The following is a 26,246-nucleotide window of genomic DNA, read 5'->3' on the forward strand; positions in this document are numbered from 1 at the left end:
CAGGATTCCTCATTAAATGGAATGAGCAAATCAAAAAACATGAAGAATGTGGAACAATGGTGCGACTAAACAAGTCATAAGCACAAATTAATAATCATGCAAGTTGAATTAGCTGTGGCGAGTTGTGCCAACAGTTGTAGCCAGCTTGACACATAGCTAATCTCTGAACGAAGTGAGGGGAAATCTATCACAGAAAAAAGTAATTGGAGTTCAAGAAAATAGTGAGATGAAAATTGCAAAGGTTAAGATGGATTTGGCAACATAAGTGAATAAAATTGCTGACAATATGATTACTAACAATAATTACTTAGGTACAATTGTCCACAAAATTTTATAGAGAGAAGCCACAAACATCAATACAAGAATGAACCATATTGTAGTAAATGGGTTACAAGAGATGAATGGTTTTGACAGGGAGTGTAACAGATTTCAACCATAAGGGATGCTGCCTCCAGTGTTCAAGTTGCCAACATATCTCAAACTACGACAACTTCAAATGTGAGTGAGTATGGTGAAGACAAGCAAAGAGTAAGATGGTGCATAGTGTTTGCTTACAAAAGACTAACATAGATTTATGGAAATAAATGTCATTTTTAATAAAACTTTGTCTTTTTAATATCTACTTTGAACTAGGAAAATGTAAAAGACAAATGGATTGCTGCTGTTTAATAGTAGTGATAAAATTATAAATGTTGATATCATCTGTATTTCTTGATTGGAAATTCTGCTGAATTAAGATAAATGACTTGTATGACAGGGCTTTTGGTGATTGAGATAATGCAATAACTCTATTGTTCAGTGTGGTTTTTTAGGAATATTTTGCTTTCTTTAAGTAAACTTCATTGCCTTGCTTTTCTTTTCATTAGTGTATTGCAAAATATGTGTGTAGTAATGATGCAGTTCTTTTCAAGCACATGTAATTAATGTATTTGTTAAGAAACAAAATAATAGTACAGTAAATTGATGTATTCTCAAGTGTTGGGATGGATGCATGCAAGAAGGTCTGAGTGATTAATTAACAGTCATTTATGTAATCTCTGAATGTGAAATGGGAGGAGTCATGCCTTTTGTTGTCCTTGGAGAAACAAATGTTTCTTTCTCGGTTATGGGGGGTCTCCTTTTAATTTTCAACACTAACTTCCCAAATTTTGAGAACAATTTAAGGCAGAAATGTAAGAGTAGTCTGCTACACTCGTACTCTTTGGTTAGTAATGCTAGCTGGTAAGTTTGACTTCTGGAACCTTCGTGATGTTACATGCTTTTTTTTAGCAGTGAGAGCATTGTTGAGCTGTACAGCCGTTGTTTCGGAATGTAACAAGCAAGCATGCGAGTAGATATGTGTCTGGAACTAAAAGTGTTGTTCGGATCATAAAGATGGGGATTTGTTACAGTAAAAGCAAAAGATGGTGTTCAGAAGAAGAACTGTTTTAACAAGATGAGCAGTTATTAATTAGTAATCATGCACACAAGTTAAGTAAGAGGCTTGAGCTTTAGCTTTTCTGGGGTGAGTTGGTGATCAGAATCACATGAATTAACCATCTATTGGAGACTACAGTAAAAGCTGAAACTAGTAATGATGAAAGAATAGAGGTCGATTAAATGGTGACTTCTCTGGAATGACAACTTATCTGTGTGGATAGCAAAAGTGTTAGTGTGGAAGGCATAGTAAGAATATTCATTATTGTGAACCAAAAAGCTAAGTTCATGTACATCATTTCATGTTTATAGAACATCCTGATAATGTATAATTACCAAATCACTGGTCATTAATTACAGACATGTCTCAAACAATATACTGACAGTTTATTTCTTTCATATGTGATATGTTGTAAGTCTTAAAAGTCTGATAACTAAACAACAAAATCAACAGTAATATACGTAAAATTCATAAGGGAGAGCTTATAAAGAAAGTGTGTCATCATATCACTGTTAATTTTCAAACTAAGGGTGCAATATGACACCTGTCAATATTAAAGTATTGTTTATTACATTATGGTGGTCTAATTAGTATCCGAACAAGAATACTAGAAAACCTTGGTCTATTTTAAGAACAGCTTCAATCAACCTATACGAAAACTTTGGTTAACCTCTTTAGTAAAAACCATTGTATTCCACTTAAGAAACTACTTATAAACTCAATCTGGATTAACCATGTCCTGCACAACAATTTCCTTGTTTACACATTTGATTTCAAAGCAGGCAGTGGGGAAACATTCCAAAAAACACATACTGAGCATGATATATAACTGTTCTGTGTTTATTGATGTGATGATTTATTCCTGTGATAGAACAGTTCTTTACTCACACTAAGAGAAATCAGACTTTAAGTGAACATTTGAAGAATATTTACCCAAATATAACTAATCACAATGAAACTTGGGATATGGAGGGAAAAAGCTTGAAACATTTTCTTCCTAGTGCACAAAATGCATGAATATTAAAATTTTGTTTTATTTTGCAGTTATCACAATAGATACAATTTTCAATTATTCGGTGCTATAAAAGTACTCAAGACTGCTCCAAAACTGGGACATCAGGTAAGTTCCAATACTCTGGAACATATGGCAATCGGTCACTAAGTTTGGTGCTCCAATGATGGATCCGGCATTTGACATCAACCTTCTCCCGGCCATTTATCTGGAAAGAACGTACACAAAGTAAAATTTCTCAATGAATACAAAAGCAGTTATTTGTACCAGTACGAAGGGTGTTCAATTAATAAGTAATGCAACCCTTTTCAGACAGTATGTTGGTTTTATTCAAGATTCCAATACACCACTTTATTCCCCACTCTTCTGGCAACAAAACTATATTTTTCAACACAAAATCCATTCAACGCAATCGCCTTATGCCACCTTACTGGGAGGACCTCTATGTACACATGGTACCACTCTACTAGTTGACACTGGAGCCAAAATCGTGCTGCATAAATAACCTCCCCATCATCCTAGTACTACTTCTCATGGAGTGCATCCTCCACGGGGCCAAACAGTCAGAAGGTGCAAGATCCAGGCTATAGGGTGGATGAGGAAGAACAGTCCAATGAAGTTTTGTGGGCTCCTCTCAGGTCTGCAGATTTGTGTGAGGCCTTGCATTGTCACTTAGAAGGAAAAGTTAGTTTGCATTTTTGTAGCGACGTACACGCTGAAGTCATTTCTTCAATTCCATGAGGGTAGCACAATACATTTCAGAGTTGATCATTGCACCATGAGGGAGGACATCAAACAGAATAGCCCCATCAAGAGTTCCAGAAAATTGTTGCCATGACTTTATTGGCTGAGGGTATGGCTTTCAACTTTTTCTTCAGAGGAGAGGTGATGTGGTACCACTCCTTGGTTGCTGTTTTGTTTCCAGTTTGAAATGATGAACCCCTATTTCATTGCCCGTGATGATGTTTGAAAGCAAGCAAGTCCGCACAAGCAAGTCTGCACAGATAGTCTTTCATTGCTCTTTATGGTCTTCTGTTAGGTGGTAAGAAACCCAGTGGGCACGCACTTTTGGGTACCGCAACTGGTGGACAAGTGTGTCAGCAGAAACATCCAGTTGTGCTGCGATGTGTCTGATTGTGACCTGTCAATCACCTCGAATGAGTGTCTGCAAGTTCCAACACTGCAGGAGTCACAGGTGGGTGCAGCCAGTAGGGACTCAAGATATCAGACAGCTTTGTGCAATCTAGTTGTGATGATGAAAAATGCCTTGCCCAATAACTCAGCATGCTTTTGTTCAGTACCAGATCTCTGTAAACATTCTGCAATTGTCTATTTGTATTTGTGAGGCTCTGGTTTTCTGCCAAAAGAAACTCAATGACAGCTCTCTACTTTGAACACACCACCATTACAAACGCCATTTTGTAAGGGTGCATATAGTGCCACTACCTACTAGAACTTCGTGGAACTATAGGGATTGAAGCAGAAATATTCCACGAAGACCCACAACAAATTCCATGTTTTTGAACTGAAACTGGGGGAGAAAAAATATGTTATATTACTTATTGAATGTCCTTCATAGTTTGTAATAAATGTTTCTATCTTTTTTGGAATCTAATTACTGTTCATTCTAGACATAATTCCCAAATGTAAATTTAACAGTCTCTTCATAACAATTCCTAACACGATAACCTCTTAAAAACTACTATTGCTGTTTGTAGTTCGAGATAATAAGTAGATTTAATACCTAAGCTCTGTCCGCGTGAATTATCAGATTTTACTGTCTGATAACAGAAAATATTTGTGAAATGTTACAAATTATGATCAGTTGCCACGCAACTAAGCAGGGAAAAACTAAATAAAGTTTTCATTTCACTGAATATTCTAGAGTAGGCTGTTTCAGCTTGAGTGCCTGCCCATGGCACAGGTGGTCAGACGAGGGCAAAAAGCTGATATATGAGCCACTAACCTACGGGATCGTACTGTCCTCAGTGAGGGCCCACTGGCAATGGTGACCAATCTACACAATAACAGCATTACACTAAATTGCATATTAGCAGCGAAAGTTATAACAATTTCTAGGTCTCATCTGGAATCTTCACACAGTCACAAAGATAATGGATGCTTTTAAATAATGTGGATTTGAGAAATTATTAATATATTTACAGTTAAATATCTAACAGTGGGAATGAGAAGTGCCACACCCTCTGTATATACAGCTGTTGCTTACCTTTGAGAAAAAGCTGTGAATCTTATGAAATATCTGAAAAGTCACTAACTGATATATCTAATGCTCTTCTTACCCCAAATTTAAGCAATAGCAACTATGCAAATTTTAGCTCTCAACCAGATGTGCCAAAGGATGATTTCGCCATCATCATAAATTTATAGCTATACATTTGCAGTGTACGAAGAGACAGATTGCTGCTTACCGAAAAGAATACATGTCAAGTTGCAGACAGGCACAATTAAAAGACACTCACATAAATCTTTCAGCTGCAGCTGTCACCAGTAAAAGAGAGATACACACACCATTCACACATGCATAAGCAAGCACACCTCATGCACACACAACTGCCAACTCCAACATCTCAGGCTAGAATGTAACGTCACCTATACCTTTACCTACACCTTACTAACTTTAGCCTAATCCATAACTTCTTCTCATTTGAAGGGAAGGTTATGTAAACAAATCTGTGGCTCAGCCATGGGCACCTGCGTGTCACCCTCCTATGCCAATCTTTTTATGGGCCACACAGAGGAAACCATCCTAGCCTCTCAAAACACCAACCCCTAGACTGGTTCAGGTTCACTGGTGAAATCTTCATGCTCTGGACTCAGGGCCAAGACATCCTACCTTCATTCCTTGACAACCTCAACACCTTCTCTCCCATCCGCTTCCCTCCTCAATCCAGCATACCACCCTCCTAGATGCTGACCTCCTCCTCTCTGATGGACTCATGAACACCTCTGTGCACAATAAAACTAACAACAGTACCTGCATTTTGACAGCTGTCGTCCCATTCACACCAAAAGAAATCCCTGGCCACCCGGGGACAGCATATCTGCACTGACAAAAGATCCCTTGCTCACTATGCTGGGGGCCTCATCAAGACCTTCACAGACAAGCACTGTCCCCCTGACCTAGTCTGCAAACAGATCTCCCATACCACTTCCCCTCACACTCCCAATCCTCCCACCATCCCGAAGAGCCAGGGCTTCGATTACACCATTCCTGAATTGGTGTTCCATTGGCCACCCAACCTCCACAACATCCTAGTTCATCCCTATGCTGCCACTACCACTCCCAATCCCATGGCACATGGATCATATCCCTGTGGAAGATCCAGCAGACCTGCCCAATCCACCCACCCAGCACTTCGTATTCCAGTCCTATCACAGGTTTATCCTACCACATCAGGGCTGGGCTACCTGCAAAAGCAGCCATGTCATTTACCAGCTCTTCTGCAGTCATTACACAGCTTTTTATATTGTTACGACTATCAACCAGCTGTCCATCAGGATGAATGGCCATTGCCAAACTGTGGCCAAGAGCAAAGTAGACAACCCTTTGGCACAACATGCAGCTGAACATAACACACTCGATTTCAACATCTGCTTCACTACCCAAGCCCCAAGCCATCTGGATCCTTCCCTACGCCAACAGCTTTTCTGAACTGGGTGTTATCCTTACAGCACATTCTCTGCTCCCATAATTATCCCGGCCTCAACCTATGTTAAGATACTGTCCCCACACCCTTCATCCAACAGTTTCCATTCCCTCTGTCCTATCATCTCCTGCCCATTCTGCTCTCCAACCCTGTTTACTTGCAGTCCTCTGCTAAAGCATTCCTATGATTCCCTGCTCCTCTCCTTTTTTGCTCCTTTTTTCCCCCACCTCCCTGCCCCACAACCTCCTGACACTGCGCCTGTTGGTATTCTAGTCCCTGCACACTCCACCAGACAGCGTTCGTCTTTCTCCACACTTATACACTACTAACCATACCCCTTTCCTGCTCCCTCCATCCCACGTGATGTTGCATTCCGGTCTGAGATGCTGGAGCTAGCAGTTGTGTGTGCGTGAGGTTCTAACATTTTCCTGACGAGAAGACTGTGTGGTACTGGGGTGCAAGACTCACACGTCTCTCGTGGGTAATTTACATATTGTGTGCAGCCGACCTTCTCAGGACAGACGGCTGCGTCAATCTTCACAATGCTTCTTCTCCAAAGATTTCGTGCTGGTTAGGGAAATGATACTAAACTACTTCTCTACTTTTGAAATGATTTTTTACTCTCAGAATACTTTAATATCAACTTTGCTATATTTTCTTCTTCACAATAAAACAACTACACAAGTTTCACATGCACTTTCAAGTCTCTCACATCAACCCAGTCTGGAAAACCTTAGTACTTGACATACATCCTTACAGTCTCGTTTGGTTTTAATAACCCTTTTCAAAACAGTTCTTGCTCCTAGCAAGTCAAACAACAGAGTATATGAGTCCATATATAAAACATATTTCGTTTGTTCCCAACAGTCACTACTATTTTACTGCCAAAGAGTAGCCCTTGATTACTCTTTGTACTGGACATACGGCTTCCAAGGCATGCGCAGCCACCACTTGTCAATGCCGATAGACTGCCACAACTTTAGTCTTCTCGTAACACACGCCTGTCCAGCACACACATAAACCGTGATGCATTAGACACATTTCCATCCTCACACACTCATCCTTCAAATATCATGTGTTCGAGACGGTGAAATACGAGTGTCTCTAGAATTTACCCCAAAATTCTCGAGGCACTACAAGGTGTGCTTGCTTTTGTGTGTGGGTGTGTGTGTTTGTTTTACTGGCGAAGGTTGTTACCAAAAGCTATATGTGAGTGTCTTTTAATTGGGCCTATCTGCAATTTGATGTGTCTTCTTTATAGTAAGATGCAATCTGTCTTTTCCTACACTGTTGATATTCCTAGCTGTAGTTTCCATTGTTTGATTTAACTATACATTTGACAACAGAAAAAGATAGATAGCTACTCACCATATGGAAGAGGTGCTCAGTGACAGACAGACACAACAAAAAGAGTGCTACAAATTTGAATTTCTGGACAAAATACCTTCTTCTAAAGTAGAAAGAACACATTCATTCACACAAGCCACTGAGGCCAGAGACAGTGGTCATGTGTGAGTGAGTTGTGCTTGTGTCAATGTGTGTTGTTTTCTACTTTAGAAGATGGCCTATTGGCTAAAAGCTCAAATGTGTGTGTGTGTGTGTGTGTGTGTGTGTGTGTGTGTGTGTTTGCATGGTCACATTTTGTCTAATTTGATGAAGGCTTGTCTGGCTGAAAGCTTTGTTTGACAGTCTTTTTGTTGTGCCTATCTGCGACTCAGCATCTCCGTAATATGGTGAGTAGCAACTATCCTTCCCATAATATTGTCGTTATTCCATCCTGGATTTTTCATTGCTTAACTAGACATCTGTATAAGTTAAGTCAAATGGTTCTATGTTTTCATGTGTTTACTGGATAGTGATTGTGGAAAGCAAACAAGAAATTTTGAGAACAAATGTTCAAGTGAGAGAGTGTGTAATACAATGACTGAAAGTTGGTACAGACTGCTGCATTTCAATTATTTGGATTTAATGGAGATTCTGATCCGAATGTTCAAAGATAAGTAATGAATTACCCACACACCTGTCTGTGATACACAGAAACAATGCTAAAGCTAAAGATACCACATAACAAGCTTTAATGTACAGACTGAGAAAAGTACAGCTTAGCAAGCTCACCAATTAATCACTGTAGACACAGGATTTGGTTATCACTGAAATAACTCAAAAACTGCTTTGAGAATTAGATGTCAAATACTGAACAATTCATTCATTTGCACATCACATTCCATAAATTTTATCAAGGAAAAGAACCTTCAGGAATGGGAAGTGATTCAATGTATACATTAACTAAATAGAAAAATATCTCAGAAACTAAATTTGTATGTTTATCACCTACTGGAAACTTATTTGCATGAACACATTAATAATTTTCAAATGAAATAGTTACCTACACCTGTAACAACAGAGGTGTAAAGGTCGTGGGCTGGGTGTGGATAACTAGTTCTCTGATGGAGATAAGATGTAGAAAATGAAGGCAGGGTGTTGCGACAAATAATTTATTGACTTGTAAGTTGTACAGACTTAGGTATACGGCCCATAGGGATGGGCGACGGAGGCTATTGGTGAACCAAGGCTAAGGTGGGCAGGCAATGATGCGTCGATGTTGGCGCCAGTGTTTTCGTCAATCTGGCTCGGTGGCGACCTTACTAGATGTGCATTATTCAGGCCTGGTAACATGTCAGGAGGCACCACCTCTGTCCTCATAACAGTGGCCCAACTGAGCCAACACTCAGCACAGCAGTTGGCAGTTGCATTGCCTGGGATCAAGTCTCAGACCAATGGCTGGAGGGTGTTGACTGGCACTGGTGAGCCCCAGTGGCTCAGAGTTGAGAGGACACTAGCTTGACACTCAGTCCATCCAACCTGAGGCTGGACCACCAGCTGACTGTCCAGTTGAAATGTGGAAGAACACTGGCGGCCTCACTGCAGGTGCCAACTCACAGCTGATGCTGATTCAAAGCTCAGCTATGGTAGTGTGCCCAGCCTGGTCAAATGGTCAGCTTTTATACATAATAAGATAGGTCTTGCCGCAGCTGAGGTCAAGTACGTGGCCTGCCAAGTACCACCAAATAGTCTCGAAACACTGTGTATTGCCCCAGCACCTGCGTCACAGTTGCAGCGCCACTGGCATGATGTAACTGCTGAGCTAGCAAGTGCCAACAAGCGCCTGGATATCAACATCGGGCCTGGCTTCTCCCTGTACCGCTAGACTCCCCCCCCTCTTGAAATAATTCAACACAAAGAACTCATGATTGGCTAAAGCCTGGGTGAAACCAAGACACTGTTACCTTACGCTTCACTCTCTTTAAATTCCCAATCAAAACACAAGCCCAGAGTACAAATTCTAGTTTAGCTGCCATCTTTATTATACAGTTAGCTATTTCACTTTTATGGGCTCAGACACATTTCTCTGATTCTTGATTTCTGCACTACATCATTTCAATTCTCCAAGCCTTCGTCATTTCCTTACTTGAGCCGACACTATTAGCATCAAAAGACAGTAAGGGTGGGATATGGTCAATTTTATGCTTGAAGTAGCAATAAACATGATAAATGTGACTGCCAGAAGGGTCAGGTCTTAAGTAAGATTTAAATAAGATAGGTTTTCTTTACGTAAAATTTCAAAGGGAAGGTTCATAGGTGGTGTCAGAGTTATGATTCCGGAGATGGTGGTGAGTAACTGGCAGGTGGGTTCATAAATATTGCAGCTGGTGCTATTGATCAGCAAATCTTGCCCTTGTAGTTCTAAACATTGTGTACTACCAAGGCATCCTTGGCTGTAGTAGGTACAGCTGATGACTACAGTATCTGCTACTGAAAAGAGGCAATATGAGCTATCTTTTTGGCACAACTCATTTTTACCTACAATTACCTCACTTGGCCACTCAAATGTAGGTGCCTCAATGCAGAACAAGTTGAGCTCACGTGATCGTGGTATGTATTAGTTTTGTGTGGCAGACAGTAACACACTCAGCCTGGCATTGCAGCAGCTCCAAGATAGAGAACAGTGCAAGGGGCTTCCTGCCTGGCTCTGCAGCAGCTCCAAGATGGAGAACATTGCACAGGAGTTCCTGCCTCCCATTACCAGCAGTTCCTCGTGTACTCTGTCACAAGAATTTCCTCACTCCCCCCATCATCTTTAATGAACAAATCAACTCAGAAAACAATACAATTCAGAAAAGAATCTTTAAATTTGAAGCTAAATACCCAAGACTAACTCACATGCATGTACACATTTGCAATCAATGACAACTTACTTCCTATTGCGAGTCTGCATCGGACAGGTAGCTACTGCTACACCAAACACACAGTTCATAAAATAAGCAACATAATGCACTACATAACACTGATGTAACCCCAACAAACTAAATTAATTACACTATGTTTCCACTGTAAATATACCAATAACAAACACTGACAAAGGCACAGATAAAACACACATATTTTTGCATCCTAGAAGACAAGGCAGTCAATAATTTAGCTCACAAGACCACATCGTGGCCTTGGGTGTATAGGAACATTGCAGTAACCACAAGAGTATCTTGTTCCGTTTGCCTGCCTTACCTTTTTTCCTTGTCACTTCCCTGCCCTCTTTTGAAGGAGCTGCCGGCAACTGAGGCAGTGCCTCAGGGGTTTTCTTAATTGGACAGACTCACCCTACATGTACAACACTGGCAGGAGTTGAGAGTTGTTAACTCTACATTAACCAGGCACGTTATTTCAATTACTTGATAAAACCCTTCATACTGTACAACAAACTTATCCTTTTTCCTTTCTGAGATGTACAGATCAGTCAACATAATCCACTTGTTGAGGAGGGTACTTGAGTACTTGGCTTTTCCCTTATGCACACCTTCTGTTCTGGGACACTGTACACCCTTCAATCTCTTAGCAAAATTCTGTTTACAGGAACCAAGAATATCCCTAGTGATCATTTGGAATAGTCTGCTAGCCTCGTGTAACCTCTGCATGTAATCTGTTGACGACTTAGCTCAGCCCTTTGCAAGTATGGTACACAGTTTTTGACATGCTGTATCACATGCTTCTTCTGCGTTCGCCACCAATATTTCCCGCAATGCGTCATTCTGAAGGTCATCAGCCTCCATGCCCTGCCATGACAGAGCCATAGAGAGATAGGTGTAAACTTGCTGGCTCAACTATGCACTAACCATACCTTGTTTGTTCATATAATGAACTGAGTTCACTTTGCAAAATGCTGAAAATCCTGGTCAGCAGCTTTTCACCACTCCTCTGTAGATATAGCAATACATACCATAGTATGTATCTTGTCAACGTGTCTGCATTACTACGAGCCTTCCCAAGACTATGTTGGCTTCTAAATCGAACTCACTTAACCATAAAGCCTACAGAGTCAAGTGGACAGACAGATCCTTAACACCAACAGGCCACTTCAGTGCTGCATGATGTGTCACAGCTTTAAGACATTGACCAGACAAGTATCAACCAAAATATGTGATTCCATAGATCAAACTGAGCATCTCTTTTTCAGTAGATGAGTAGTTTTTCACTACCTAATTTAGCTGCCTAGGAGCATAAGGTACTTGATGATCTCTTTCAATTTCCTGACTCACAATGACCTCCACGGCATGACTGCTTGTGTCACATGATAATATAAATTGTTTTTGGGTGCATGTCTATACCTATCTTTCGATTTAAATACCTGCAATCATAACAAATACAGGGTGCGTCAAAAAAATGTATACACACTTTGAACTGTCATAGACAATTTATTTCCCGTTCTACAAGGTTAAGTATCTGTGAGAAAGTAATGTTATGTTTCTTCAACAGGTGGCAGCAGTGGCAAGGAAGTAACTGCAACATGGTGGACGTGCGTTTGAGCTTTGAAGCACGGAAGCAGATAATGAGGTGGTACTGGAAATTTGAGAATGTAGCTGCGGTTCAAAGACAGTGGAGAAGCGAGTATGGTACAGAACCACCTTCAAGGTTAACACACGTCTACGACAAATTCGAAGTTCATGGAACAGTGTGTTATGTGTATAAAGGTCGATCAGGGTGACCTCATACAGCTACAAGTAATGATTCCACAACTGTGGTCTTGAAACTGTTTCAGCGTTCACCTCAAAAATCTTCAAGGCAAGCGGCACGTGAGAGTAATGTAAGTGCTAGTAGTGTGCCACACATTCTGAAGAAAGGCAAGTTTCATGTGTACATTCCAAGGCTGGTGCCACAGCTAAGTGACGACGATCCAGATCGAAGGTTAGAATTTTGTGAATGGGTTCAGGAGATGGTGAGACGTGAACCGGGATTTATGGGTAGCATAATTTGGTCAGATGAAGCCCAATTCAAACTCAATGGAAATGTCAATACGCACAATTGTGTGTACTGGGCTGAGGATAATCCTCACATTACAGTCGAAAAGGCTGTGAATTTGCATGGTGTAAATGGGTAGTGTGGTTTCTCTGCAAGGGGACTCATTGGGCCTCTCCGCTTTGAAGGTACTGTTACTGGAGAAACATACCTAACAATGCTTGCTGACTCCATATTCCCTGCCATTCGTGCATTATACTGTAATGATGAGTTTTATTTCCAACAAGATGGCACCCCGCCGCACTATCATAGGGACGTACGAGCATACCTGGATCACAATGTGCCAGGCCAGTGGATAGGACACAGGGGACCAATCAAGTTTCCTGCACACTCTCCAGACCTCACGCCGCTAGATTTCTTCATATGGGGCACAGTAAAAGATGAGGTGTACAAACGTAAACCACACAACCTGGACACACTTTGGAATGAGATTCAGGCAGTGTGCGCAGAAATCTCATTGGACACTTTGGTACGATGTATGGAATCAGGGGTGACTGGTACTCAGAAATGTATTGATGCTGAAGGCCACCAGTTTGAACATTAATCACATTTATTTTTCCAGTTGGACTTTAAGCTTTCCATTTCCAGAAATTGAACATTGTAGAATAGGAAATAAATTTTCTATGACGCTTCAAAGTGTGTATACATTTTTTTGATACACCCTGTACATAAGCGTTACTACTGTCTGGGGCCTTTTTTGGTATAATTACGAGGGACATTCCTTACCTAATTCTTCATTTTCCATCAAGGGGGCTCAACCACAAGGAAACTTCATTGTAAAAAAGAAATACACCGTGGCATCATGAACAATACACCTTGCATTATTTTTCAACATAGTCACCACCAACAGTAAGGCACCTGCTGCAGCTTGGAATCAGTTTGAAGAAACCACTTTCGTATAACTCTGTGCCCTGGGATGCAATGAACACAAACACACACACACACACACACACACACACACACACACACACACACACACCCTGATCCACCTCAGCATTGATTTGGAAGTGACATCCTGAGAGTGCAGCTTTCAATGCAGGAAACAGGAGAAAGTCCTTCTCTGAACATGCAACAGATACCAATGACCAATCATTTGACACGACATGATCTCTTCACCATAATGCTCTGTAGGCATTCATTGATTATGGACACACTAGTATCAAATGCCCATTCATACCAGATAAAGCAGGCACTTCCATTCATGACCACATTTTCAGTACACATTCATCTGTCATTGTGATGCGCACTCAAATAACTCCAGGCACACTGCTCAGCTGCTACTCTCTCTTCTCTACTCCAGCTAATCATTCCTCCTCCACTGACACCCCTTCCATTGTTGAACTAGCAATGGGTGTCGATTCATGTGGCATTCATTTGTGTCACCAAGTATACCATTTTCTCTTTCAAAAACAATAAAGGAACTTACTTTCAGACACAGGGCAGATTAAACAACTTCGGGTATTTTTCGAATTATCTTTCAATTTCCTCCCTACTGTGCTGCTGTGCAGCTAAGTCAAAAGACTGTCCCCACATTGAATATTTTTATCTGGAATCTCTACCTAATTCTTACTCCTCCAACACTTCCAAGCTGGCCAGACAGGCAGCTTTTATACACGACAAGGTAATTTTTCTTCTGCAGATGATGTCATGTACACAGACTGTTAAGTACCACTGAATCATCTCAAAATGTCAATTATTGTCTCAACGACCAGGTTGTATCTGCAAGAGCCAGTGGCATGGTTTAAGTGCTGAGTCAGCAGGTGTTGGCAAGTGTCTGGGTTTCGGCACTGGGTCTTCACATGTGGCCTCGTCGTTACAGAGGACTGTTTACAACACAATACCACTTGTCATGCAGCTCTACAAAGAACAATGCTACCTGTCCATTAGCTAACATAAATATTTAATCCCTGAACATAAATAACAAGACTCTTTGTGAGAGGAGTCGTTAATGATGTAAGATTTAAATTTTCTTTTAAATGGGTAGGGAGCACCAATGATTGCTGTATGTTAGATGGCTGCCTGTTGAAACAATTTTCACAGGAGTACCTGTGCATCCTAAGACGAGAAAGCAAAATCTACATGAAAATACACTAGTACTGACAGTCACCATCAAATATTAGTCAATATTATAATCAGAGGTCAGTTAAAGAGCATAATCAACACCATATAAAGGTACTGTCAACAACTGCCTTGTGACTGCTGTTATATGGAGTTGCCCCTCCTCCTCCCTCTCCCCCTACCCAATAACTGCGCTGAAGACATTTTCACAATTTTCTGCCTCTTGTGTCCCTTATGCTACTTCGTCATTTTGTATTACTTTTCTTGCCCTTATTTAACTCATTTTAAGGTAGTTTTCTCTTTAGCATCTCAATCCTTCCCCTTTCCTGTAACTTCATCTACTAGCCTCTGGGAGTCATACATAAATTCTTAACCCCCTGCTTCACTCATTTCTCTCACAACAGAGAGAAGAGAGAGAGGGGGGGGAGGAAAACAGGGAGAGAGGGGGAGGGAAAGAGGGAGAAAGGGAGAGAGGGGGTAGGAAAGAGAGAGGAAGGGGGAGAGGGAGGGAGGGAAGGAGAGAGAAAGGGGGTGAGAGAGATATTGGACTATGCACCACAGGTGAACAAAAGTTCAGTAGCTTAACAGTAATAACAACCTTTTTATTTGTCTGTCTGGCAGCCATCAATCAATATTATGTAAAGGATAGATTGCTACTCACACTCACCATATAGAGGAGATGTTCAGCTGCAGACAACGAGAAGACTGCTGCATATGTGAGCTTTCGGCCAAAAGGCCTTCTTCTAACATAGAAAACTCACTAATATTCAAGCAAGCACAACTTACACACACATGACCACTGTCTCGGGCCACTGGGGCCAGACTGTGAGCAACTGTGCCTGATGGGAGGCACAATCTGGATTGGGGGAGAGAGGGGGCTATGGAGGAGGCTGGGGCATGGAGGGGGGAGGGGGTTAGTAGGGCTGTGGTTGGGGGAGGATGTAGTGCTGATTATGGAAACATGCAGGATAGTACTATTAGGTGTAGCCAGGAGGTTTGAGGGTGGGGAGGAGGGGGGGGGGGATGAAAAAGGAGAGAAGTAGAGGAAGGGAAGAAGACTAGTGAGTGCATTGGTGAAATAGAAGGTTGTGTAGTGCTTGAGTGGGAGCTGGGCAGAGGACAGCTGGGTGAAGGGCAGAGGACAGCTGGGTGAAGGGCAGGTGCTGGTGATGGTTGAGGCCAGGGAGGTTGCAGGAATATAGAACATATTGCAGGTAGTATTCCTATCTGCGCATTTCAGAAAAGCTGATGTTGGTAGGGAAGATCCAGATGGCAGAGGCTGTGAAGTAGTCACTGAAGTGAAGCACACTGTGTTGGGCAGCAGGTTCTGCAACTGGATGGTCCAACAGTCTTGCATCTAGGTCTATTACACAGATAAGAGCCGTGATGCAAGGGGTTGGGAGCACTGGTGGAACAGGGGTGAACAAGGATATTGCGTAGGTTCAGTGGGCAACAGAATACCACACTGTGGCAGGGGTGGGAAGGATAGGGGTAGGACATTCCTTGGTTCAGGACACGACAAGGGGTAATCGAAACCCTGGCAGAGAGTGTGATCCAGTTGCTGAAGTCCTGGGTTGCACTGAGTTACAAGAGGGGTGCTACTTTGTGGCCAGACAGTGGGATTGTGGGAGGTGGTAGATGACTGGAGAGACAAGGCATGGGAGATCTGTTTCTGTACAAGGTTGGGAGGGTTAGGTCTGTGAAGGCCTCAGTGTGACCCTTGGTATATTTGGAGAACTGCTCATCACTACAGATGTGCTGGCCACAGGTTGGTAGGCTGTATGGAAGAGAATTCTTGGTATGGAATGGGTGGCAGCTGTTGAAGTGGAGGTATTGCTGGAGGTTAGTAGGATTGATACGGACAGAGGTACTGACTTAGCAATCTTTGAGCGGAGGACAATACTGAGGAAGGTGGCCTCTTGTGTTGAGGAGGACCAGATGAAGCAAATGAGAGAGAAAGTGTTGAGATTCTGGAGGAATGTGGAGAGAGTGTCCTTCCAGATCACTAAGATATCATAATGCATCTGAACCATTTGGGGGTCTTAGATTCTGAGTGGTTAGGAAGGATTCCTCCAGATGGCCCATCAATAGGATGGTGCTATGTGGGTGCCCATTGCTGTTACCATGGATTTATCGGTAGGTGATGCCTTTTAATTATGGGTGAGGATTCAGTTGGTTGTGGTGACCAGGAATGAGGCTGTAGGTTTGGGATCAGTCAGGCATTGGGAAAGATTGCTCAGGGTTGCTGCGTCAGTAACTCTGTCCGTATCAAACCTACTAACCACCAGCAATACCTCCACTTTGACAGCTGCCACCCATTCCATACCAAGAAGTCTCTTCCATACAGCCTAGCAACCTGTGGCCATTACATCTGTAGTGATGAGCAGTTGTTCTACAAATATACCAAAGGTCACACTGAGGCATTCACAGACCTAAACTGGGGCATTATGAATGTTAGTGTTGAGGGAGGTGGCATCATTAGTGAAGAGCATGGTGTCATGTGGTAAAGGAACAGGAACTGTGGAGACTAAGTGGAGGATATAGTTGGTGTCTTTGACATAAGAGGATAGGTTACAGGTAATAGGCTGAAGGTGTTGGTCCAAGAGAGCAGAAATTCTCTCAGGAGGCGCAGTAACTGGCTCAGTGGGGTATCCTGGACGGTAGGGTTTATGGATTTTAGGAAGCATATACAGGGTACGAGATCGGGTAATGGTACTGGTGAGGAGACAGCAGACTCAGAGGACAGCTTCTGGGATGGCGTAAGGAGTTGAGAGGAGACTGAAAATCCTGTTATATTTGTGGAATGGGTTCACTGTGGCAGGGTTTATGGGTGGACGAATATAAAAGCTGGTGGAATCCTTCCGCCATGTAATCCATGTGATTCAAAATTACAGTGGTGAAACCTTTGCTGGCACATAGGACTATAAGGTCAGGACCAGTTTATAGGTGGTGGACTGCGGTTTTCTGTGCAGACATAAGGTTAGCTTCCTTGCTGAGGATTTAGGGAACATTTGTGAGGCAAAGTTTCAAATTGTGAAAAATTCTGGAATGTTAACATAGGTTGATTTGGAGACAGTGAGGGTGAATCACAGTTGCATGGAAGAGTGCACTGAGTCACACAGGATTCAACATTGGCTTTGGGTCGAGTTTGATTGGTACGATTTGTGGAGTGTTTCCACTGCATGAACCTGGAGACAGGGGGAAAGTCTTTAACAAGTACAGCATGATTTAATATGGGAGTGGGGAAAACCATAAGACCTTTGGAAGAGGAAGATATTAGAGTTTAATATCCTGTCAACAGTGAGGTCATTAGGGACAGAGCACAAGCTCAGACTAGGGAAGGATGGAGAAGGAAAGTGGCCATGCCCTTTCGAAGGAACCATCCCAGCATTTGCCTTAAGCAATTTAGAGAAACCACAGAAAGCCGAAATAATGATGGCTGCATGTGGATTTAAATTGTTGTCTCCCAAATGTGTGTCCAGTGTGCTAACGTAAGGCCTTTGGAAAGAAATGATACTAATGTGAGATTAGGGCTCCCTGTGAAAGCAGCCAAGTGATCTACAAAATAAGCTGCAAACACAGTGCTGTTTACTACCTGGGCATGACTACCAACAAGCTGTCTGTCCACATGAATGGCCATCGACAAACTATGGCCAAGAGACAGACGGACCACCCAGTTCCTGAACATGCTGACCAACACAGCGTGTTTCACATCAATGACTGCTTCAGAGCCTGTGCCATTTGGATCCTCTATACCAACACAAGATTTTCTGAACTGCGCAGGTGGGAACTCTCCGTGCATTATACATTATATCCTATGTTCCCAAAACCCCCTGGCCTCAATCTTCACTAGTCCCTACCCTTCACCCATCTATCCCTCTCCCTGCTCCCACTACAGCACTAACTATTTCACAACACACCCTCTAGTCGTTTTTTCCTCCTCCACTTCTCTCCTTTTCCTCTTCACCCCCCCCCCTCAAACCCAGCAGTCCTACCCTGTCCTGATCATGTCCCTGCATGCTCCCACAAGCAGTAATACACCTGCCCCACCCCTACCCTGCTATTCCTCCCCATCCTAGCCCCAGCCTCCTTTCTTCTCCCATCAAGCTCAGTTGCTCACAGTCTGAACTCAATGGTCAGAGACAGTGGTCTCATGTGCGACAGTTGTGCTAGCATGAATGTGTGTGTGTGTGTGTGTGTGTGTGTGTGTGTGTGTGTGTGTGTGTGTTTTTCTGCATTAGAAGAAGGCCTGTTGAAAAGCTCACATGTTCCTGTCTGCAACTCAACATATCCTCTAGATGGTAAGCAGCAATCTGTCCTCATAATAATATTGTTGTTGTTCCACCCTCGATTTACCATTGTTCGACTGGTCCATCATGTTTAAAATATCTAGTGGTAAGTTCTTTTAATTATTTTCATTCCATACAATATTTTTCATTATATTATGAATTATATGCTCTTGCAATAAAAACACGAAAAGTTATGTTACATGATGCACTGTTACAAAAATAGCCACACTTAGTATCTTTCATACTGTTGTTTTCAGACTACACTCTAAAGCAAGTACCTACCGTTACAGTAACATAAAATATTTTTCCCTCCTTGTCCAAGTCTGGGCCAGTTATTGGTTTATCAGGTATTTTGATAGCTGCTTCAGGTACATACACTCCACGTTTGCGTAACGATGCTCGTACATGCCATGGCTCCACTGTCCATGGAACTTCTTTATTCATAATTATTGGTAGATTCATGTTTGACAAGAATCCCAGTGTCTGAAAAAAATGCAAAAGAAAGTACACATATTTTCTTTTATTACTACGAAGAACAATGTCTCATCATTAGTCAAAAATGTTTTCAGTTGTACTGGTTTGAATGTCATCACATTCTATCAAAGTAATCCCATTCAAAATTTCCCATTTACAATGTGCTGTACAGGTGACTTTTGGCAGCACTATATATTTTAAGATTGATCAGTGAAATTAACCATATAAGGTAGATTAGGAAGACATTGCTCAATTATTACCACAATAATTCTCCACATTAACTGGTTTTGGAAAACATCATTTTCTCATCTGAAAATTAAGCAATGTATGAAGCTTTGCAATATTTTGGTAACAAACTTGAGACCTCAGTTCAACAAAAAAATAAATAAATAAATAAAAAATAAAAAAATTAAATTAAATTAAAAAATTATATCCTCATATTTCTCAGAGTACCAAGTAAGAGACTGGATAATTACACTGCCTTTGCAGTTTCAGATTATAAATTCATATGCCTTTGTAGTTTCAGATTATAAATTCATACAACAGGAAGTATGCTCAATGACAGTCAAAGATAATTAGCAGGTTCTATCATCTGTCAATTATCAAACATCTGGGAGAAAAGTAACATACTTCACAAAAGTCAATTGTATATATGCAGGATCTGTATTTAGTACAAATTTAGAGCAGTACCATGCATGACATAGCTATAGTAATAATCTCATTTTCTGGCAACCTGTAAACACTCTTCATCGATGTGGCAAAATAACGGACTGCTGAAAATGTAGGAGGGCTGAAGGATACAGAAAATCAACAAATGTTTAGGTGCAAGATAGCTTTCAAGAAAATGTACTAAACTTACTCGCTGAACAAATGGTGAGCTATATGTTCGTTGTCTATTATTTTCATCTGTACAATATCTTTCAATGTTGTTTGGTGTAACATAAACTGCAAGACCTGGGAGTAGAAGCTCGTTGTAGGCATAGTTTGGCTTCACAAACACCCTGTCACCTCGGTCTCCAAGACCTGCAAGGTAAATTTACTGTTTACTCTTGGAATTACGTTCCTACAACCAGTACATATTAACAAAATGTTTATCGATAAGATGTAATAAAACAAAACAAAAAATCCATTATTGCAACAAAAACCAGTAAATAATGTGACAGATACAAAATAGAAGAAATAAATTCAAAGGAATTGTACATGTATTTCTTTTCTATATGCACCCTGTGCTTTTCTTTTCAGAGCACAGGTCTCATCTTTGACATATTGAATACTGGCCCTTATTTGAAGAACTTGTTAGTAAATGAGTGACAAGCTATCTTAATATCTATGAATCCCAAACAGAGTAGTAATTCACACTCATCCTTCATTTCTATAACTTTGTTCATAACTTGCAAATGGTCCATCGTACTGTATCCAATTCCAAAGCAAACTTGTTGCCTATCCTGATTAAAGTCCCAAGTTTTTGCCATGAGAGTGGTGATAATTTTAGAGTTTATCTTGTGCACTATGCAGAGGAGTGTGCCAGGTATTTAGTTTTTTTGTCTCTTTTCTTGTGAAGTAATACATTCATAGTATTGTTACAGTTTTGGGGAATTGTCTTTCTCCAAAGATGTTTTAACATGATTTTGCTATTTCATTCTGTAACAGCTTACTTTACAACCAACACTGTAATACAGTAATCTTTCATAAGGCTAAGTCAATTCATTGTCTTGTATTTACATAAGATGTACATTTTTAATTGCTTTCCACATTCCAAAAAACCATTTCAAGAGACCTGACAGATTATTACTAAACTTATGTAATTTTCTTCAGCTTTAACTATTTCCACGGAAATACTACGAGGGTCGTCCACAAAGTAAGTTCCGTTTCTATTTCTATCTGCGGCAGCACTATGATTGCAGTTCTGAGCATGCGCAGCAATTACTCTGACTCAAGGAGAAGACACGTACGCCATTTTCAGATCACTGATGCCAACATGCGCTTTGTAGTGCTTCTTTATAATGTCAGCCATAATTGAAAATGCTGCCGTGTGCGAAATCAGATCTGTGATTAGTTTTCTAAATGCAAAGAAAGTTAAACCAAAGGAAATTCATCAGCAAATCTGTGAGGTTTAAGGATAATGATTCAATGATTAGAAGATGGGTCAGACTGTTCAATGACGGACATGATCAAGCGCACAATGAAGAATGAAGTGGACGCCTGTCTGTGGTTACTGATGAACTGGTTCACACAACTGAAGAGATGATTAAGCACAACTGTAAATTTACACTTAGTGCCCTTGCTATGGAAGTTTCGCAAATCTCACGATCACTAATTCAGGAAATTGTTACTGAAAAACTGAAATTACGAAAACTTTGCTCACGTTGGGTACTCAAAATTCTAACTGAACAACACAAAAAACATCGGATGGGCAGTGCACTTCAGTTCTTGACATGCTACAATGAAAAAGGCAATGGTTTCCTTTCTCGGATAGTCATGGTGGATGAAACTTGAGTATCTACGACACCCATGAAACAAAACGGCAATTGATGGAATAGAGGCACACTTCATCTCCAACAAAGGTTAAGCCTAAGGCCGGTATTACACTATCAAATTTCTTTGTTGACGATTTGATCAAAGATGTGATCCAATATTCCGTCAAATACATTTGACAAAGATCTTTGATGTAGCGCTACAAGGGGTATTACACTGTCATCAATTTTTTCGTCAAAGTTCAAGACGGCTGACAACTACAAATTGTTATTAACTGCAGCAGCTGCTTGTAGCACAATTGCACTGTGTGCACATGTGATACAGAAGTGGGGAAAAAAAAAGGAAACATACCTGGGTGAAGCCGTGGGTTTCTAGACGAGATGATAAAAACATTCAACAAAACTTGTTACGTGAGCTTATAGCGGAGGACGTCAAGTCGTACACCAATTACTTACGAATGAATGAGCATACATTTCAGTATGTGCTCAGTGAAGTGATTCTTCATATCTCAAAGCACAATACTCACTTAAGAACTGCTATATCTGCAGAAGACAGGCTCACTGTAACACTCTGATTCCTTGCTACAGGAGAAAGTTACTCTAGCTTACAGTACAGCACTCGAATTCCACAGTGCACATTAAGTAAAATAATACCTGAAACGTGTGAAGCAATTTATAAAGCACTAAAGGACCAATGTCTGAAGGTAAATAAATGTTCAATACACTTTATGTTCAGTAAGAACAATTTTTATTTTATTTTATTTTATTAACACAACATGTACCAATTGGTGTCTGAAACTACAAAATCAATAGAGATGTGTGAAGCTGATTAGGTGTTTTACAACGTGAGGCACCCTGAGTACAAAAATAGATTACGAAGACTGGAGAGATAATTATACATATATATAAAAAATGGAATCGTCCTCTTCTATACTAGCCTGCTGCAAGGCAGCCAAGGATATATCCAGAGGCAGACGGCTGTGCTTGTTAAGTTGTCGCATGCAGCAAATACCACCTGTCCATTAAATATCGCTGCAAACCGTGTATTTTGGCCATTGTAAATTCCTTGCTACCCACATTATCCATCTCACTCAGTTCAGCTGCGATGTGGGTGCCAAGGGCACTGTAGCAGTCTTCTTGGGCAGGCTGGGGCAGAGTCCCGGACATATCAGCCACAGCCTTCAATGTCCTGCTGGCCTCCCAAATGACGTCTGTTGCCTGTCTGTTGTGCCTTCCCTTCTTTTTGTGGGAGACCGCTCTTGATGCTGGGGCGGTGTCTGTGGCTTGCTGCATGCGACAGAAGTCATGCATCTCATGCTATAAAATAAGAGATGAAAGCCATTAGTTACATAATTCCTTGCACATACATAAATTTTATTTACAGGTACCCACAAGCAGAGAAGAGTGGGAGCAAATTGCAGAGGATTATGAGAAGAAGTAACACTACAGGAGCAATGAACGGAAAGCATATTGGTATTAAATGCCCACAAGCTAGTGGATCTCACTTTTTGAATTACAAATCCTTCAACAGTTATCATTTTATTTGCCATGGTAGATGCTTCCTACAAATTTTTGTATGTTGATGTAGGAACTAATGGGCGTGTTGGTGATGCTGGAGTGTTTTCAAAAAACCAAACTACGGGAGTGTCTCATTGACCGATCTATTCTCAACATTCCTGAAGGCAGGAAGCTTGGGAACACAAACATTACAACTCCAATGGTTGTACTGGCAGATGACGCTTTTCCTCTGAGTTATAACATTATGAAGCCATACCCCTTAAAAGGAATCACAAAAGAAGAGAAGGTTTTCAATTACAGACTGTCACGAGGAAGAAGATTAGTGGAGAGCAGCTTTGGCATTCTTGCAAGTAATTTCAGGATTTTTCTTACTACCCTTAATCTGCCTCCAGAAAAAGTTACCACAATTACACTGGCTGCCTGCACGCTGCACAACTTGTTAACTGAGAGAAGGAAACACTTGTACACTCGTCTGGAAACAGTGTCTGCCGTAGTAGGAGACTGCACTTATCTTGAGAAACATAGCACTGAGGACCTACAGCGAATGGAACCAATAGCTTGCCAAGCTGCATCTGGATGTCCAGTACACGGGAGAGCAGTTAGAGAATACTTTAAGACATTTTACAATGGCACTGGGGAAGTGCCCTGGCAAGGTAATCACATTTAGTTATGTAAAATGTAAACAAATGTACATATCTCAAACATTTCTTGAAATGTTGGTGTAGCATGTTCACTCCCACTTTCTATGATTTCGATGTTACAGACACTCTCGTCTGCCTCTGTGGCCTGGTCGAGGAACTTTAGCATGTGGAACCAGTACACTTGCGGAGTGCACTGGCTCCACTTTTGCTTTTATGCATCTGCAATAATAGAAATGAAAATAATGTAAACTACTTGTAGGTTACGTAAACACTATTGTATGCTTCAAATTGCTGCAGTGAACAAATTAATGCTTATCATTTGTATGACATGAAACTTTACTTGCATAAATAAAAAGAAAGAAATATGTCGATACGTACTTTTGCTTTCTCGTAGGAGTAGCTCGTGCGAAGGCCATTAATTTTCTTTTTAACGTCGTCAGCCCAGGCCATATGTTACAGCTAATAACCTCCGCAATATTTTTGTAGCTCTCCAATCCTCGTAATCTATTTATATAATCAGGGTGCCTCGCATTGTAAAGCGCCTCATCAGCATCATACACCTCTATTAATGTTGTGGTAGACGCCACACACCAATTGTATTTTCCAGCCATGTTTACAAACACACTAGAGATGACAGAACGCTGCAGCGATGCTAGCTCTCCACGTGGTAACATATCGCACTGCAGTGAACAGAAGACAAGCGACTTCTTTGATCAAATCTACAGCGAGGCCCTAGATTTGATCAAATATTTGACAACATTTGTCAAAGTTCCTCATTACACCATCAAATTTCTTTGACAAAGATATTGGACAAGGAAATTTGACAGTGTAATACCGGCCTACGCTAATCTTGACACCTCGAAAAGTCATGTGCACCGTTTTTTGGGACAGAAAAGGCATTTTGCTGACTGATTTCTTACCACAAGGCCAAACAATCAATGCACATTTTCTTCAAATTCTTATTATTAATAACTATATCTATTACAAAACTTTTATTGTATCTCTTTAAATCCTCCCAAAGGTATTTCTTAATTTAGCAAATTCCTTCACATTCCTATTTTCAAGTGCCGGAAAGTCTGATAGTCTCTTAAAGAGCTGTGATGTGCAATTTTAGTTTTTCTTTGCCTTCTTTTACCTGCTGCAACTTATGCTGTTTGTATAAGTAACTTTGGTAAATAATTGCTTATTTAAACTAAGTCTGTACAACCTGCACTTTCCAAGATACTGAGCTTGTTGTTTAATTTAACTTGGGCCTTGCAAAGTCTATTTCCCATTTGTTTTCTTTTGGCACAAATTATTCTTCAACAAATTCTACTACTGTATGATCTCTGTCATTTGTACAATTCCCAAGTTTTCTTGATAAAAAACCATTCTATGTTTTTTGTTCTACTTTTACCTTATATCTTTCAATGTCCTCTAGCACCGGAACTGCTGCCATTTGCATGTTTCTGTAACTCTATGTAGAGGTTTTTCCATCACCTCATCATAATTATTGCTTGTTGGTGTATAAACAAAAATAATAGAAAGAAACATTCCACATGGAAAAAATATATAAAAAACAAAGATTCCATGACTTACGAAACGGGAAAGCGCTGGTAGATAGGCGTAATAAAAAAACACACAAACACACACACAAAATTTCAAACTTTCGCAACCCACGGTTGCTTCGTCAGGAAAGAGGGAAGGAGAGGGAAAGATGAAAGGATGTGGGTTTTAAGGGAGAGGGTAAGGAGTCATTCCAATCCCGGGAGCGGAAAGACTTACCTTAGGGGAAAAAAAGGACAGGTATACACTCGCACACACACACATATCCATCCCCACATATACCATGCTTTTTTAAACAAGTATTTCTCTTTTCGGAATAAAATGTTTCAGCTTTGTGTTTGGGTATTTTCTAGTCGATGTTGATCTTATTAATTTCTTTCAAGACTTGTTCCTTCATGACATCATCTAAATTTTCAGATAACATTGCATTCAGCACTTTCATCTAAGCAATGTAACTACTGCAGGTTGAGTACATATCACTCCTAGGGTACCCAAAGCTATATTGAATTTGGTGTTGAATACTGTTCTATGCTTTTCATACGGAATGTCAAAATTCGGGTATTTTCCCGGATCAGTCACTGTAATTTTTCAACCAAAAGTTCCTCTTTTAAATTCTTGTCCTGTCTTTGTGGTAATGACTTGATCTACCCCTAAATGAATGAATGTAATTATAAAATGCCATTTCGACTTCTTCCTTAATTTCCCATGGCCTACTTCCATGCTTACTCTCTCCAGCACGAGGAGATTTGCCCAGCTTCAGAAACTTCTGGGCTGTCATTAATCATCACCTTGTTACTTCATG

The 26,246-nt window shown here is 40.9% G+C and overlaps 1 protein-coding gene across 2 annotated transcripts in view; it reads right to left on the reverse strand.

Moving 5' to 3' along the window:
• Positions 1 to 2,433: 2,433 nt before the first annotated feature.
• Positions 2,434 to 26,246, reverse strand: part of LOC126185894 (39S ribosomal protein L9, mitochondrial) — a 43,674-nt gene continuing 19,861 nt past the window's right edge. For both annotated transcript variants that reach the window (XM_049928166.1, XM_049928167.1), the window contains exons 3-5: positions 20,126 to 20,289; positions 19,075 to 19,275; positions 2,434 to 2,637 (exon numbers count right to left, since the gene is read on the reverse strand). In XM_049928166.1, the coding sequence (XP_049784123.1) occupies positions 2,509 to 2,637; positions 19,075 to 19,275; positions 20,126 to 20,289 (494 nt within the window). In that variant the 3' untranslated portion in view covers positions 2,434 to 2,508. The remainder of the gene's footprint in view (positions 2,638 to 19,074; positions 19,276 to 20,125; positions 20,290 to 26,246) is intronic.

This window comes from Schistocerca cancellata, chromosome 1, assembly GCF_023864275.1.
Source record: "Schistocerca cancellata isolate TAMUIC-IGC-003103 chromosome 1, iqSchCanc2.1, whole genome shotgun sequence".
Lineage (NCBI taxonomy): Eukaryota > Metazoa > Arthropoda > Insecta > Orthoptera > Acrididae > Schistocerca > Schistocerca cancellata.